The following is a 16,870-nucleotide window of genomic DNA, read 5'->3' as shown; positions in this document are numbered from 1 at the left end:
CAGCTGCGAAGGGTGTCTGTCCTGGCAGGGCTGCGTGCATGATCCATCCCAAATGTGCATTGCTGCCCCCTCCTCAACACTTAATGTGGGGTCAGTACTTACCCAGGAAAAGAGTCTTGGGGTCTGTACCTACCCAAGGAACAGAGTTTTGGGGACAGTACCTACCCTGGGAACAGAGTTTCAGAGTCAGTACCTACCCTGGGAACAGAGCCTTGGTGTCAGTACCTACCCTGTAAAAGAGTCTTGGGGACAGTACCTACCCTGGGAACAGAGTCTTGGTGTCAGTACCCACCCTGTAAAAGAGTCTTGGGGTCAGTATCTACTCCAGAAACAGAGTCTTTGGGCATAAGTGAGCCGCCAGGCAACTCTCTTAGCGTTTAGTGTCTTTTTTGACGAAAGTATGTCTTAGTAGCAATGCGATGCCACCAGGAGACCGCGCTGATTACTGTGATGTGCTTGTTTATTGTGTGAGACTGAATGGTGGGGGTCTTTGGGTGGGCAGCAAATGCAAATGAACAATATTTATGTTGGGTCATACAGTAAATGATGGGGACCATGACAGTCTCAGTGTGACCTGGGCTGCGAGGTGAGGATGATGATGATAACAGGCGAAGTTCATCAGCAGAGAGGAATTTGCCAATAGAAGATTCTTTCTTGGCAAGCGCAGAGATTTTGGAGACATGCCAGTGCCAAGGGCTTTATTGGCAAGGGTGCGCTATTTCTGCAGGGCATGTTGGTGCCAGTTTAGGAATTAGCAGAAATGAACAGCCGGATAGCGATGCCAGGAGAACATTAGTCTTCATGCCACAACTAGGACAAACTGCAGGGGACGGGGGACGGCCAGAGAAGCAGCCGTTACAGTGTCTGGATAGAAAGTCAATAGGTCAACACCAAAGATGACTGTATGGGGCCATTTTTCAAGGCTGGCGCGCAGGTGTTTGGAATATCTAAAGAAGGGCAGGTGTAATGGGGGCAGGTGTGTGGCATTACTAATGGGGGCAGGTGTGTGGCATTACTAATGGGGGCAGGTGTGTGGAATAACTAAGGGGAAGCTGGAGTGTGGAAATGTGAGAGGTGTGTGTAGAATTGCTAATGGGGGCAGGTGTGTGGCATTGCTAATGTAAGGGGAAAGTATAAGGGGCCTATTGTGTGCTATACTACATTCAAAGACACACCCCCTTTTAAAGTGACCACACCCCCTATTTCTGGAGTGCGGCCTTTGAATATCTGCTGGAAGTATTAAGTGCCCACCCCTGATCTGGACAATATCAACCGACCCTCCGGATACCAGACCAATGCCAATGCTGCCTTATATTCCTGCGGCATATTTGCTCAACTACACATGTATTGTAAGCGGCATCTGTGTGGGAACAAGGACTCGGGCACAACAAGAATATTTAATATACTAGGAACGATTCCGCAGCAATTCTGTTACTTTTCTATCCTATAGGTGAGATGTAATAGGGTGCGATTTTTTAGACTGCCCCCCCCCCCCCCCCCACCACCACTACCATCGAAAACGGGGCCGAATTTGGACCTGAATGAACGTTCTGAATGGGTCCCGAAGTTCCCTAATGCTCATCTTGGCAATGGGCATATCTCGGTTTTAGGTATTTAGATGTCTGTGTCGGGACCCTTGGGGCCAGCGGAGGTACACGTGCGAGTTAGGAGTTCGGTGCACTATATGTCTCCCACACCCGGTACGATATACAGAGTGCATAAAATACGCATAAACCTCGTTTCACTTTGCTACGTACCGAGAACTCTGTAAACGGAGATAAAAAGCAGCGTGAGAAGTATGAACGCCGTATTCCACTCCCAAATGCTTGGATCGACGGCTGATATTCCCAAGAACATGAAGATAATCGTTTCCGCTCCACTCGCCAGCATCTTCATGGTGTATCTCACAGTAGTCGCCGACTGTTCGGAAATATTGGCTTTCACGTACTTCTGGCAGAAGATTCCGCAAAAGGTAATGCTGCAATGAGAGGCGCATTCTTAGTTACCATGGGCCTTATTCTGGTCGGTGCGGCCGGATCCGAATATGCGGCCAGGACCGTGCGTGCGAAACCCCGCCTTCCATACGGATCGCCAACTCCGTCCGTACGCGGTAAGAAGCTGGCCGAACGGACCGCACGTGTATTTTTCACGGAATACGCCTCCTCCATCTCAGGGAACCTCCCCCATCATTCGATGGTCGCAGACCATCGGCTGCAGGACCGAGTGCTCCACCAGCTCCCGCAACCTCAGACCACACGGACATTTCTCCGTGCAAAAGCAGAGATCTGGGCGGGCAGCTGACATCCGGCGATGTCATATGTCCGCCCCCTACACGTGCGTCACGGACGCATTACCTTACGTACGCCCAGCGTTTGCATGGGAACGCCCATGAAACGCGGGGCGTATGCAAATGGTAATGAGCCCAAATAGCCCTTCACGCCCCTCTCCACCCCCTGTTCGGAGTGAACACATTTCATGCGGGATTTGGCCGTACGCCCCGCTCGCACATGCGCAGACACAAAACATCGGCGGCACGAACGCACGCGGATATTACCGCACCAACCAGAATAAGGGCCCATGTTACATCCTATCAGTCAATGAATGCTGCTAGAATATAAATATATTAAAGTACAGTATATCAATAAATGGACACAATTTTATTTGTTTGTTCCTGATTTAAGGTGGGCCAATCCGCCCCTGGGTGCACTGAAGCTGGCCATACACCAGGACGACCTGCACCCAAGCTGGCCATACACTAGGACGACTTGCACAGGACCTGATCATATGCACATACCATTTGCTTACAACCCGAAAACAAAACAGATGGATCATACGCGCATTGTGTATGGTCCGAGGCCTGGGAACGCACATTGTAACGATATACATGGTGTGCACACAATCGATCACATGACCCGTCAAAATTGTACATTCGTGCCTGATTTTGTTCTGGTGAATGCCCAGCTTGAGCCTTGGAGAGAGATACATTGGAGAGAGACAGACTGCCATTCAATCAGCTCCTATAGATGGAGCCACATCCATCTATGCATCTCCCAGCATGCGGTGCTGCGAATGTGGCGCGTGTACCTCCCCCATTCGTGGCAAAGCATGCGTGAGCATGTGAGATGCTGGCGTGCTCCCGTCTCAGCGTAGGGTGCGTCGAGACGGGTCACTCAGGCGCACCGGCTGGATAGATGGATGTGGCTCCATCTGTAACTGCCATGTTACAGGCTGTGTTTGAAAAATGACAGTTAGGAACTAAGGGTAACATTAAATGAAGTGCGATTTTATCGCTCTTTCCGAAATCGCACCAAATCGCACTTTTTAAAATCGCAATATTTACCAGATTTTTGCATATTTAATGAGAAGCTAATTCGTGGCAAAAAAATTGCGATAAAGTGCTATATGTTATGTTTTTTGTCATGAAAATGTGCGCATTTTCATACATGTGCGATTTTTTGGGGAAAAAATGAAAAAAAAAAAAAGAACGGCGTGGGGTCCCCCCTATTGAGCATAACCAGCCCCGGGCTCAAAGAGCCGGTCCTGGTTTCATAAAATCACTGGGCAAAACAAATAGGGTTCCCCAGGATTTTATAAAACCAGCACCAGGCTCAAGGGCCGGTCCTGGTTCCCAAAATTCGGGGGAACAAAATGAGTAGGGGTCCCCCCGTATTTCAAGAACCAGCATCGGACCCAACCACCCAGCACTGGCCACTCACAACGCTCATCTTCGGGACTTCTCTGGACCCCGGCAATGCTGTATCAGCTGGAGCTCCGCCTACAGACCGGGAGTTAGCCCCGCCGGCCAGCCAATCATGGTCCGGCATTGGGATTTTCCTGGACCATGATTGGCTGGTGGGCAGAGGTAACTCCTGGTCTGGGGGCGGAGCTCCAGATGTAAACAAACCAATTCCCAAATACCGGACAGCATTGCCAGGGTCCGGAGAAATCCCGAATGGTGAGTATTATTTGCTTCCACAGGTACACCCCCATGAATTCTACTGGACAAGGGACCAATCTCCAATCAGGACAGGTGAGTTTGAATGTCTGGGATCTGTATGTAATAAAGTTTTACTGTAAGTGTGTTTTTTTTTTTTACTATTTGAACTACTAGGGGACTACTAGTCACAGCAGGCCCTTTATTGCCCCACATGCTGGGACATGTAGTGCCACAGCAATACACAATAGTTTTTCCTTTTTTTATACTTTAATCAGCTCGATGCCCACCGCCCAGGGGCATCGAGGACAGCCCCGGGCTTCAGCATGGGCAGGTAAGTGCTGGAGGGGGGGGACCCCTTCTTTGGGGGGGTCTCCACTTCCCCAGGACCCCTGCCCATGCTGACTGCCCTGCCCATGCTTTGGCCGGGGGGACTTGTATAAAAAGTCTCCCCCCCGGCTGTGGCATTACACTGCTGGATGGTTGGGCCCGGTGCTGGTTCTGGAAATACGGGGGGGACCCCTACTCATTTTGTCTCCCATATTTTGGGAACCAGGACCAGCCCTTGAGCCTGGTGCTGGTTTTGCAAAATAACTGAACCCCAACTTGTTTGTCCCTGTGATTTTATGAAACCAGGACCGGCTCTTTTTTTTTTTTTTATCCTTTTTTTTTTAATACCAGAACCATGCACAGATCACAATGATCTGTGCATGACAAATTCGCCAGTCAGAACCTGGTTTATTTGTTTTGCGATTTTTAGTAACCTTTACTAAAAATCGCATCCCATTAAATTTCCGATTTGTATACTTTGTAATGGGAAAACATCTTGATGTGATTTTTAGTGTTACTAAAAATCGCATCTTCAAAATGTGCGAATTCGCGGAAAACAGTGTGATATTTCCCACAAATCGCACCCTATAAAATATGCGATTTGCGGGAAAATTGCGAAAACAGACGATTTTGGCCCCTATTAAATGTCACCCTAAGTGATTGGTAGTTTATTTCACTTCACTCTGTCACTCTCCAGTAGTCAGTACACCTGCCCCATACCATAATGTCCATTACCATTCCTTGAAACATTCACATTGAAAATATGTGGATCTCTTTCCTCTTTCCTCAGCATGGCTATATCAGTCCTCCTGTAAACTACTTACGCAAGGATGGCCGAAAGAGACAGCATCTCTGATGTAAGATAAGATAGATAGGCAATGATGAAGACGAATCCAGGCTCAATGATCCGCACGTGCTTGGTAAATCGGGTGACGAGGCTGAGCAGGTAAGCGAAGACAATGCCGATCAGAGTGCCTCCGATGGCCACCACGAAAAAGGACACTAAAAAAAATAAAGGAAAAAAGGCACTAGTAAAACCAAGTTCATAATAAATGTGACCTATATATATATATATATATATATATATATATATATATATATATATACCACTATACAGTGTAAGCTAATATACATTACTATACATAACCTTTCATTTACGTAACCTTCAATAGCTTTCATTCTAATTACATCCCATAAGGACTGTTCCTGGTAATTTGCTGGGACTGCTATACTATAGATAGTGCCTATCATAGGCGCTGATTCTTTGGGTGCTCCGGGGCCCGAGCACCCATGGAAAATGATAAGTGCCCATGGACCACGGCCGGAGCTCACCCGCCGCTCGCCGCCAACCTGTGCCGCTGAGTCTGAAATGGCGGAACAACTGGGCAGTCAGCGGCGGGGTCCCTGTAGCGGATGGGAACTCAGCGGCGGGGTCCCTGCAGCAGATGGGAACTAGTAGCGGTATTGCCAATACCGATACTAGTTCCCTTCCGCTGCTGGGAGCCCCCTGCTGATTGCCAGGACCCCTACTGCCTCCCCAGTGCTGCACGAACCCCACTGTGGCGCTGCCCGGATCCCCATTTGCCTCTGTCCCAGACTGGGGAGGAGGGGGGCTGAGGGGGCCCATTGCAGGGCCACACCCCTTCCCTAAAGGACATGCCCCCTTGAGCACCCACCAGCAAACCATAAATCGGCACCTCTAGTGCTTATCCTTGTGTATCCTTCCTATCTCCCTACCCACAGCACCCCCCTATTGGCGGCCCTGACCACAGTCTTTAACATGACAGTTAGGAGCGGATTGGCTGGTACTTTATCTCTCTCCACTCATACATTCCAACATACCTGTACTGGCTGAACCCTGTGGGAGGATACAGCCAGCTTTGGCATGACGGTGGGTGTGGCTGAAGGGCATTGATGCAGGTTAGGGGTGGAGCAGGGCGTATACGCAAAACTGCATCATCCCGGCCCCGTCGCCGCAGGGGGCTGATTTGTGGTGGGGGTCAGAGGAGGGAGGCTGGTTGTGGAGGTGCAGGCACGTGGGGCCGAGAACGCTACAAAATTTGGCATAATGACAGGTACAGAGAAAGCAAGCTGTGGCTGTATGATTTTGATGGCGATACTGCTGCCTAGATTGCATCATGACTAATAAGTAGTCATTTCCAATTCATGTGCCTGCCACAGGGGCTATAATTGACTCCGTGTACTTTCTACTAATTACCACCCATGTCCAGAGGCATTTTTCTAATGAACAGTTTACATGTAATACAACACTAAAAAGTCCATTATGTTATAAACATGTTGCCTCTAGGAAAATGACAACTATAAAACGTGAGACAGACACAAATAAGCCTATTACAGAATATATAATGCCCTCCACCAGCTGAAACACTTCCATGGCTGGCTAGGGAGTAAGGCTCAGGCAAGAGCCACATTAAAACGGTAGGCGGAGCAGCGACTGGGATACATGGAAAGTAGAGGAAGGATGAGGGGTTCAGTATGGCCTACCTGTGGTCCGGAGCAGAGACCTGGCCATCCTACTAGAGACAGAGAGGAGACGGGCCAAGCTGTCATGCAGGACCGTAACTAGGACTATGCCACTGCACACAGCACCGCAGGGTAGGGGGAGCGCTGTTGGTGGCACTTATCCTGTTTATGTACTTTCACTTGTAGCTGATTCCTCTATGAAGTCCAGCCTCTCCTCACTGCCCCTGTCTCCTTCCCCCACCCCCTCCATCGCTAATACCTATACAATATTTCATGGGGGGGGGGGGGGGGGGCATTTTTTTTAAAGGGGCATACTTACAGCATAGCCTTGTAAATGATTGCGCCTTTAAAAAATAAATCTGAGTTTGGAACATGCAAGTTCTGTTTGGAGCACGTTACTTGCATTTTTTTTTTACCCTGTGGATGTCTACATGGAAAGAAGAGGCCCGATCTACACACGGGCATAGGTGAGTATTCATTTTTTTTTAAAGGTACCCTGTAGATCTACCGGAGAAGAGAACCGAGGGGCGACATGGGAATTTAGGTAAGTATGTGAGTGTGTAAGTGGTTGACACATGAATAGGTTGACATGATTGTTCTCTATAACTTTTTCATACAGTACTTCCCGAATGGGAACTGAAAAGCATGCGGAAAGCAGTGGTAGTGGAGCAAGGCAGTTGCCTGATGTGTGGCGAATGATGGGATATGGTAGGCTAATTGGAGCTTATTTTATGAAATCATTAAATTGACACCCCAAAAATGTAACATTTTGTCTTTGTCCACTTTGGGCATGTCAACCACTTGGTGTCAATCTATTTCTATCGACCTAGACCCAGTTGACCCTGTATACCAATAATCAAGTGAAGGAGAGACCAATATACTTATAGGGCCTGATTCTGGTTCTCTCGCAAAAGTAAATTCTCTCTCTAATGGACAAAAACATATGCACTGCAGGTGGGGCAGATGTAACAGGTGCAGAGAGAGTTAGATTTGGGTGGGGTTTGTACTTCAAACTGATATCTATATTGCAGTGTAAAAATGAAGCAGCCAGTATTTACCCTGCACAGAAACAAAATAACATCCAAATGTGACTCTCTCTGCACGTGTTACATCTGCCCCACCTGCAGCGCACATGGTTTTGTACATTAGAGATAGAAGTGGCTTTTGCAAGAGAACCAGAATCAGGCCCATAGAGTAACTGCCAGCCATACAGATACAGAAAGTAACTTTCCTTTACTAAGCATGGATACTCTCCAAAGAATATAAATGCCGTGATTAATAACTAAAACCTGGAAAGTTATATTATGTTGTGTAAGGTTGGAAACTTTTTCCTGTATGGTGGGAAGGTTTCCAGCCTGACGTAATAGTTCATTAATCAGGTTCGGGAAAATCTCCTTACTGACATAGGGCCTTATTCTAGTTCACTCTTTCTGACAAAATCCTTCTTAGATGGACAAAACCATGTGCACTGCAGGGGGGCAGATGTAACAGGTGCAGAGAGAGTTAGATTTGGGTGAGTTATTTTGTTTCTGTGCGGGGTAAATACTGGCTGCTTTATTTTTACACTGCAATATAGATCTCACTTTGAAGTAAAACCCCACCCAAATCTAATTCTCTCTGCACAAGTAACATCTGCCCCACCTGCAGTGCACATGGTTTTGTCCATCTAAGAAGGATTTTGTCAGAAAGAGTGAACCAGAATAACCCCCATAATGAGGAGACCGTCGTGTTTTGTATCCAGTCCGGATGGCTATTATTATAGATCTTTTATTGTTTTGCGTTTGCTTGCGGTCATTTATGTTATAAATGACATATTCAGTAGCTATAGTGTTTGACCCACTCTTATTTAACAGTAGGGCCGCCAATAGAGGGGTGCGCTAGGTACAGCTGTTCCGGGCCCTAGCCTCTGGAAGGGCTGCGGTGCTATAGTAATGCCCCCGCCCCCCATCCCCTGCAGGCTTACCTATCTGCGCGTCCCGGCTCCCCTCCTGGCTTCAATCAATTCTATGGAGACGGACCACGATAAAATGGCCGCCCCATAAAGCAGACAGTTCTCTGAAACTGTCTGCGGTATGGGGGCGGCCATTTTATCGTGGTCCGTCTGCATACAATTATTAATTGAAGCCAGGAGGGGAGCTGGGACGCGCAGACAGGTAAGCCTGCGGCGATGGGGGGGGGGGCACCGGCGGCCAGGGTGGCGAGGCCGGCGGGGAGGAGCGCCCCCCCATTAACGGCGGGGGTCCCCAAAACCAAGCTACGCCACTGGCCATCGGCTTCCTGAGTTGTAGAAGCCTGCTCACCGGGACCTCTGGGCTACAGTGGAAGAGGAGATGGGGGAGCAGGAGCCGGGTTACGGTAAGTGAGGAGGAGGGGGCCAGGACTGGACATGAGTCCCAGGCCCCAAAATTCCTGATGGCAGCCCTGTGTAACAGTACTCTCTAAGCATGGAAACGTGTTGTAACGACGGAATACTGAACCACGGCTGACACCTTGCTTTACAGCGGTCACATTGGACCCAAATCAGACAGTGCGTGGATGATTATTGACACACTGCGCATGCCTACGGCCCATTGTACGCATGTGGGAGGCCATTCTGCGATGGAGTGCTGCAACTGTTTCTGTTCATTAGCAAGGTGAGTGACAGGAAGTAGGTGTCTGGGGGTGGTTACTGGCAGTATAATGGGAGTGCTAAGAAAAATGCAGGCGTGCCTAGGAAAACGCTGGGAGTGCCAGGGAAACGCATTTATGGGGAGGGTGTGTGACGTCAGCATCAGGCCGGATATGCCTTTATCCACTGCACCGCTGAGTAAGCATTCGGTAGACATGGGCAAAGACGACAGTCACTGTTTTTTGACCCGAATGTGTTACAGTATTCTGCTTTCAGCTTGGCAGCAACCCATACTTCTCATGCCCTGCAGGCAGCAATTAGCAGTACAATACACCTGATTTTAAGCCAAAGTTAAACACTTTTAGGGCTTGGATAACCTCTGAATATATCATGGTAGATTTCTGGAAGGCTTGGTAATAGTAGGTAGCGATTACTATAGACCCCTCCCCTTATTTGCCGTTGCTTCCAACCAGACACGCCCTACTGATGTGGTTTAAACTTCACCACAATACATTTGTAGTATATTATACCATTGTAAAAAGCACCTAAAATGATTTTTACCCTATCAAAATTTAAAGGGATAGACTTTTAGGAAGGGGGTCCTGAAACAGTTTATTGCTTTGTGCCCCATGCGTTTATAATCTGTGGCCCCAGGGCCAAACAGCATTGGAAGAAGCAAGCAGTTCCAAGCAGTAACACCCCTTCCTACCCAAAATGATTGTGAACCACCTGCATTTTTTGGACACCCCCCCCCCCCCCATTTACCAGGCGCACAGGACAATGCATCGAATCAAACATAATGCACATGTGATTTGGGCTGATTTCACCCGATTTCTCGGCCCAATCCGAATTAGGTAAAATCAGGCCAAAATCGCGTAGTGTATGAGGCCTTAAGGGGTATATTTACAAAAGTTTATTGAAGTGGTGATGTTGCCCCTAGCAACCAATCAGGTTCAAGCTATTACCTTATAGAAGGTGCTAGATCAGGGATGGGGAACCATCGTCCCTCCAGCTGTTGTTGGACTACACATCCCAGAATGCTTTGCTACCATTTTAGCATGGCCAAATAGCAAAACTGTAGCAGGGCATGCTGGGATGTGTCGTTCAGCAACAGCTGGAGGGCCAAAGGCTCCCCATCCCTGTGCTAGATAATTGATAGGTAGAATTGTATTGGTTGCTACGGGCAACATCTCCACTTCTATAAACCCGCACATTAGTAAATCTACTGCCCCAGAATTTCTCATTTACCCCCTTTAGAGGTGCTGTATGCCCAGCACTACCAAAACGTCATTTTTTGGCAAACATTCAAATAGCAAAGAAGCAATAGAAGAGTATGGAATCTATACATACCAACGCCTTTGACACAATCCACACCGGTAATATTAGCACCGCCGATGGAAACAAAAGAGTCAAACACATTGTACAACACCTGAAATGAAGCATAGATTTGATATTAGTAATCTAAAGGCGACACCAATAATATTGTCTGCAATGAACTTGACTTATGCAATGTACCAACGGGGACGGCTGTACTATTAGGCAGCGGTCTATGGGCTCTGCAATCTGCGGGGCCCCTGAGTCTGGCTATCACAAAATGAAGGATAACTCTGGGAGAGGCGTCCATGATGAACCTAATACAAACGGAAGATGTTGAACCTCGAAGACGCCACCTCCATACTCTCACCTGAGGTTCTGGAAAGTCGGTATTAAGGTGGCCATACACATGAAGATTTATCTTCAGATCTGGCTGGTTGGAACAAAAACCTGGTTATGGATGAGAGCAAATGACAGTTGACCATTTGCGTGGAAATGCTGGAAAACTGACAAACTGTCACTAAGCCAAAACCATGTTTTTGTTCCAACCAGGCAGATCTGAAGATAAATCTTACTAGTGTATGGGTACCTTAAGTGTGTGGTGGTGGTGGGGGGCAGTGGCACTGAGAGGGTGGGGGAGTGGCAGTAAGCTGAAGTTTTGTGTACCAAAACACTTTGCACCAGCCCTGGTTACCAGCAGCAATTTTAACAATTCTTTGTATTCATAAACTCAAATTTTATGATATTGCTTACATAACTGTATAACACAAATGTTGTGCATTCGATAATCCAAAACAATATTGGCCACTAATAATAATAATAATAATAATAATAGTAATAAAATTGTGTCCTCCTCCCAGCCCCCCTGGAAAGGTGGGCAAATTCCCAGCATTGTTGCCAGTCTCCCGCAACCCCTCCTCCGTGGGGGGTACAGGGGGACCAAATGACGCAAATCATGTCATCGTAGCCCCGCCCTCCAATTAAATCTTTTATTTTTGGTATCCCTTTCACCAAAAATACTCAATTATCAAAGAAAAGCATTAACACTGACCACACACCCAACACAGGACTTTCTCATAAGTCACACCCCATCCCGCCCACTTTCTGTTTATTAAGTATTTTTAGTGAAAGGGGTACCAAAAAAACAAAGATACATCCCCCCCAAGATAACTTAACCATAAGGACAAATATAAAACACAATAAAAGGAGGACCAAGTGATGAGGAGCAATCAAACTGATACACTATAGCAGGCCTGGCCAAGCTGTGGCTCTCCAGATGTTGTCAAACTACAAATCCCATCATGCCTTGCCACAGTTCTGCTATAAGGGAGTGTTAAAACTGTGGCAAGGCATGCTGGGACTTGTAATTTCACAACATCTGGAGAGCCACAGGTTGGCCTGTCTTGCACTATAGCATGACCATTATGAAGAGAATGGAGAGCGAACACCAAGAAGCAAAGAAGTATTATTCAAAGTATATCAAGGAACAACGTGAGGACATCCACAGTTCTTAACATGTATCAACGTAGAGACATACACAGGACACATGGACACAGCTTAGGGTGTGGGGGAGTCCTTAACAAAGCTGGATAATTGCCAAAGGGCCCTAAATTTGAGTAGGCTTTCCCTTTTTACAAAAATCCAAGAAAGAAATATAGGAACATGCGGAACCATTCAGGACCGAGCAAATTTACATGTGACCCATTGGGGGAAATTTAATAGGATGAGAGATTCAGAAAGAGAGAGATTTGGTAAGAAATGTCCAGTTTTTTTTAAAGCAGCAATCATTGACACTTGAAAATCAAACTGGTTTTGCGGTATAAATGATTGCCGCTTTAAAAAAAAAACTGGACATTTCTTACCAAATCTCTCACTTTCTGAATCATTACAGGCAATTCCCATGGGCATACTACCTGGTGTTGTTTTATTTTCATCTTCAATAAGTTTACAGTAGTTTGTATTCATTTTATGCATTCACTTATCTCCGGACCCACTGATGGGTCTGTCTTAAAAATTTGAATTTTTTTTAAAAATGTATGAAATAAATGTGTACATTTTGATACTTAATTTTTGATATTTCCTTACTTACAAATTTTAAAATATCCACAGGTGATTTTGTCGGGAGAACAGAAAAAATATAACTTTTTGGGTCTTTCAAGATGCGTTTGAGAACCAAAGCTATTGTGCTTTGAACTATTCTCTAGTGTGCCACCAGGTCCCACACGGTGCTAGAGTGTCACCAGGTCCCACACGTCCACATCTTCTGACTAGATCTTGACTGCATGCAGTCAAAATCAAGTCAGATCACCAGAAAACACTGGCCCACACAGATCACTCAGCACACATCGCATCGCTCAGCACGAGTTTGAAGTCCCCCCCCCCCATGTGTATGAGCTAAAGGCCAGTACACACGGGCGATGGGATTCCCGTGCTGAGCGACGTGCTTAAGCACAGATCGCTCAGCAAACATCACTGGCACACCTGCTGAGCGATCTGTGCGGGCCAGTGTTCTCTGGTGAGAACACTGGTGATCTGACTATATTCTGAGTGCATGCAGTTAAGATCTAGTCGGGCGCCAGCGACGCACACAACCGCGCATCGTCATCGCTGGGAGGTATACACACGAGGCGATGTGTGTTTAATTTCTAAGTGATCTTGTCAAATTGCTTAGAAATAACCCTGTGTGTACTCATACCCTTAAGAGGCAGGTGCAGAGATTGGCGCTAATGGTATCACTGCTGCACATGAGTCCGTGGCCACTGCTTAAAATGATGCAAATGGCGCTACTGGTTGGATTTGTATTGAGATGCCGACTATGCAGGTCCCAGCAGCTGCGTACAGAAATGTTGCATCGATCGCAGACCATTCCGTTATCTCACTTCTGAGACGCTCTATGGTCCCTGCCAACGAAATACTCTTTGCCAGTACCGTTACAAGGCACATGCGCAATGAGACTGAGACAGATGCACACATGAGTGGATGTCAGGTTTGTGTACAACTCTGAATCAGAAAGTAAGTACTTTCGTTACTACTAAACAAAAGCTCAACATGCACAAGGTCACGAACAAGGTCGATATTGACAAAAGGTCAACACAAGCAAAATGGTGACTTGAATAGAGTCGAAATATGAACAGGTCGACCTTGTGCGTGTCAAATTTTTATTGCCGACCTAGTATTGACTGTCCATCTAGATAACGTTAACCGATTAATCCATAACTGTCTAAGATTAGGTCAAGTGTGCGCATTGTCCATTGTACATGTCTAAGGTGAAATTCATCGGCCTTACCACTGTCACTGCATCATTCAGTAGAGATTCTCCAAACACAATGATAAATAAGACATCATTGACATGAACTTCTTCAAATACAGCCAGGACAGCGACTGGGTCTACGGCAGCAATGAGGCTTCCAAAAAGCAGAAAGTCCAGCACGCCAATTTGTAAATCTCCTGTAGGACGGGACAAAGCAGCACAGGATCAGCATTATCACAGAGTACTAGCTCTCTTGGAGTTCTAACGGAAGTGAAAAAATTCATAAGAAAATGAATACATGTTTATATGACGAAACGCATAGGGATGTGGTCCAGCAAGTGAGCACGCAGAACAGGGAAAGGACAGAGCGCCAGCCAGACTGCTATATAGTGATATCCATCATTTGAAACTGTTTATATTTGCGGTCATGCTGACCGCGATTTATGGTTCATGATTTTAAACCAGTGTGTGTGTGTTTTATATACACCCCGAGCCGGAGGAGGAGGAGAGTGAAGGAGCAGCGTCTTGCTTCACGGGGTGGGGGGTGGGTGAGCGGGTGGCGGGAGATGGTCGTAGCGGGGGGGGGGGGGTTGTTGAGATGCGGCGATGGCCGCAGCGTTGCTGCATGGGGAGGGGTTTGCTGGTGAGAGAGAGGGATCTGCTCACCTCATGGGGGGGGGGCTGCTCCAAGTGGCCGCCCTCCAGTGGCCGGCGCCCTAGGCAAATGCCTAAGGTTGTCTAGTGGTGGCGCCGCCCTGTATACATCTATAAATAAACTGCTTTTAATGACTACATGCCCTATGACTTCTGGTTAAGTAAACACCATAGAGCGACAGCCCGGTTGTAGCCTCGTTCCATACTGTCCCAATGACTGTGTACAGAAGGATTGTGCCAAGGTTTCCCAAAAATAGTCTGTTTGGCGTAAAGTACCCTGCGTCCAGTACAATGGCTACATGCACCATGAAGCGCTCCTTACTTTCTTTGGTGTTCTAGCAATAGAATAGTGCAAAGGAAGCGCAGATCCCAGTGATATCTAAAGGCGTTCAGACCCGATTGGAAGGGGCCAAATTCTTCCCCGTTCCGATGGTGCGCATGCGAGTTTATTCGCATGTTCAAACACGTTTATGCTCATGTGCAGAGAGGGTGGGCAGGGGCGGACAAGGGGACCGATCAGGGGAGCGCCCAGTGTTTTATGGTTCAAGCCCTAAGTACACGGAGAAGTTGGTTACTAAATAAGGGTACTCTTCATACGGGACATTTTTTGAAGCTTGTGGTTCATGCGTTTGGACTTTTGAGGTTTAATCGATATATATGCACAACTGTATTTTATGTACAAATATATATATATACACATACACATACAGATGTAGGCGGGCTCATCGTTGCTGCACCAATTGCCACATGCAACATACCTGGTGATTGGTGCGCTCACACTTGTGCCTCTCTTTTGCTCTGGCTGCTTATAGAAAAGCACTGAGTGGCGATGGCGCAGCGTAGCATTTCCGTGCTGCAGGTGCGACAAAGACACGCCTAACAAGCACGAGCGGTCTCACCACATCAACAAAGAGCGCGGCTACATCTGAATATATACATTTTTACAGGGCATTTTAGAGAAAGTACATTAATGAGTAATTGTACATTTACAGGACAGGTGTGGTACAAGCAAGAAAGAAATCCATTAACATCTCTAGAAACAGAAGCATAGAAATGAATCCTTACCCATTATTCCGGTTAAGTAAACACCGTAGAGCGACAGCCCGGTTGTAGCCGCGTTCCATACTGTCCCGATGACTGCGTACAGAAGGATGGTGCCAAGGTTACCAAAAAATAGTCTGTTTGGCATAAAGTACCCTGCGTCCAGTACAATGGGGGGAAGTAAGTAAAAGAAGAATACCGTCGGTGTTAGGGTGAAGGAAGCAGTGCGGTCTGCGGCCCAAATGATGCCGCCCAGTAACAGACCAAGCACAATCAGGAGACAGCTTTCTGGCACAACGGTCGTAACTTTGTGCGATATGTGAAAAACTATAAAAAAACAAAAAACAAAATATAAATGTATTAGCAATTATTTCAACACATCCATATATTTCTTTTTTTTTTTTCAAAATATTTTTATTCCGGATTGAGCATTAAAGTAATACGTTCAGTAAACATGTTTGCGTTTGTTACAACAAAAAGAAGAAAGGAAAAAAGGAATAATGTAAATCAGGTTACAGTATTGTACGTTACAATTATTATTATTTTTATTCTGTTCTTTCTTACACAGGCGATAGCTATGTGTGTGGACACGGTTTGGAGGCCCCCCTGAGTTCAGGATGGCTATTGGCCTGTTGGAAGGTCCAGAGGAGCCTCTCCCAAGAGATTTCTAGTTTCGTACCATTGTGTGTATCTAAAACATCTGTCGATTTGTATTGTTTGATAAGGAATCATAGGCGTGCGCAGCCCATTTTGTTAGGGGGTGCACAATTAGAGGGGCGTGTCCATCACCACCTACTGGGCGTGTCCTTCACCACCTACTGGGCGTGTCCATCACCGCCTACAGGGCATCAATGTAAACTAAATAGAAGGTGACTTATTTATGTATATGCATTTCGGAATGAATCATCCCCCCCCAACACATACTAGAAACAGGGACAGTGCCCGCCGACTGCGCGCTGCAAAAATGTACACTGTAATGCCACACATTGTAATGCTCATTACACATAATGCCACGCACAGTAATGCCAATTACACATAATGCCACACACCATAATGTCCATCACAAATAAAGGCCATTCGACATAAAGCCACACACTGTAATACCCATTACACCGTAATGCCTATTACACGTCACACACCATCACTAGTATACCAAATGCCACATCGTAATGCCTATTACACATTGCTCCTCACACCGTGATGCCCATTACACTTCACAATATGATGCCCATTACGCCTCACACCGTGATGCGCA

General features: G+C 46.7%; 1 protein-coding gene across 3 annotated transcripts in view; it reads right to left on the bottom strand.

Moving 5' to 3' along the window:
- The window catches only part of SLC9A3 (solute carrier family 9 member A3), a 66,877-nt gene that overhangs the window by 30,047 nt on the left and 19,960 nt on the right, over positions 1-16,870 (bottom strand). For 2 of the 3 annotated variants that reach the window (XM_083186415.1, XM_083186416.1), the window contains exons 1-5: positions 15,640-15,879; positions 13,957-14,117; positions 10,707-10,785; positions 5,089-5,266; positions 1,758-1,978 (exon numbers count right to left, since the gene is read on the bottom strand). In XM_083186415.1, coding sequence (XP_083042541.1) covers positions 1,758-1,978; positions 5,089-5,266; positions 10,707-10,785; positions 13,957-14,117; positions 15,640-15,763 — 763 coding nt within the window. In that variant the 5' untranslated portion in view covers positions 15,764-15,879. Of the gene's footprint in view, positions 1-1,757; positions 1,979-5,088; positions 5,267-10,706; positions 10,786-13,956; positions 14,118-15,639; positions 15,943-16,870 lie in introns of those variants that run through there. The other variant, XM_083186417.1, reaches the window with a different exon arrangement.

Source organism: Crinia signifera, chromosome 5 (genome assembly GCF_055691185.1).
Source record: "Crinia signifera chromosome 5, ASM5569118v1, whole genome shotgun sequence".
Lineage (NCBI taxonomy): Eukaryota > Metazoa > Chordata > Amphibia > Anura > Myobatrachidae > Crinia > Crinia signifera.
Note: the sequence above shows the minus strand (reverse complement) of the source record. Positions and strands in the feature narration are given on the sequence as shown.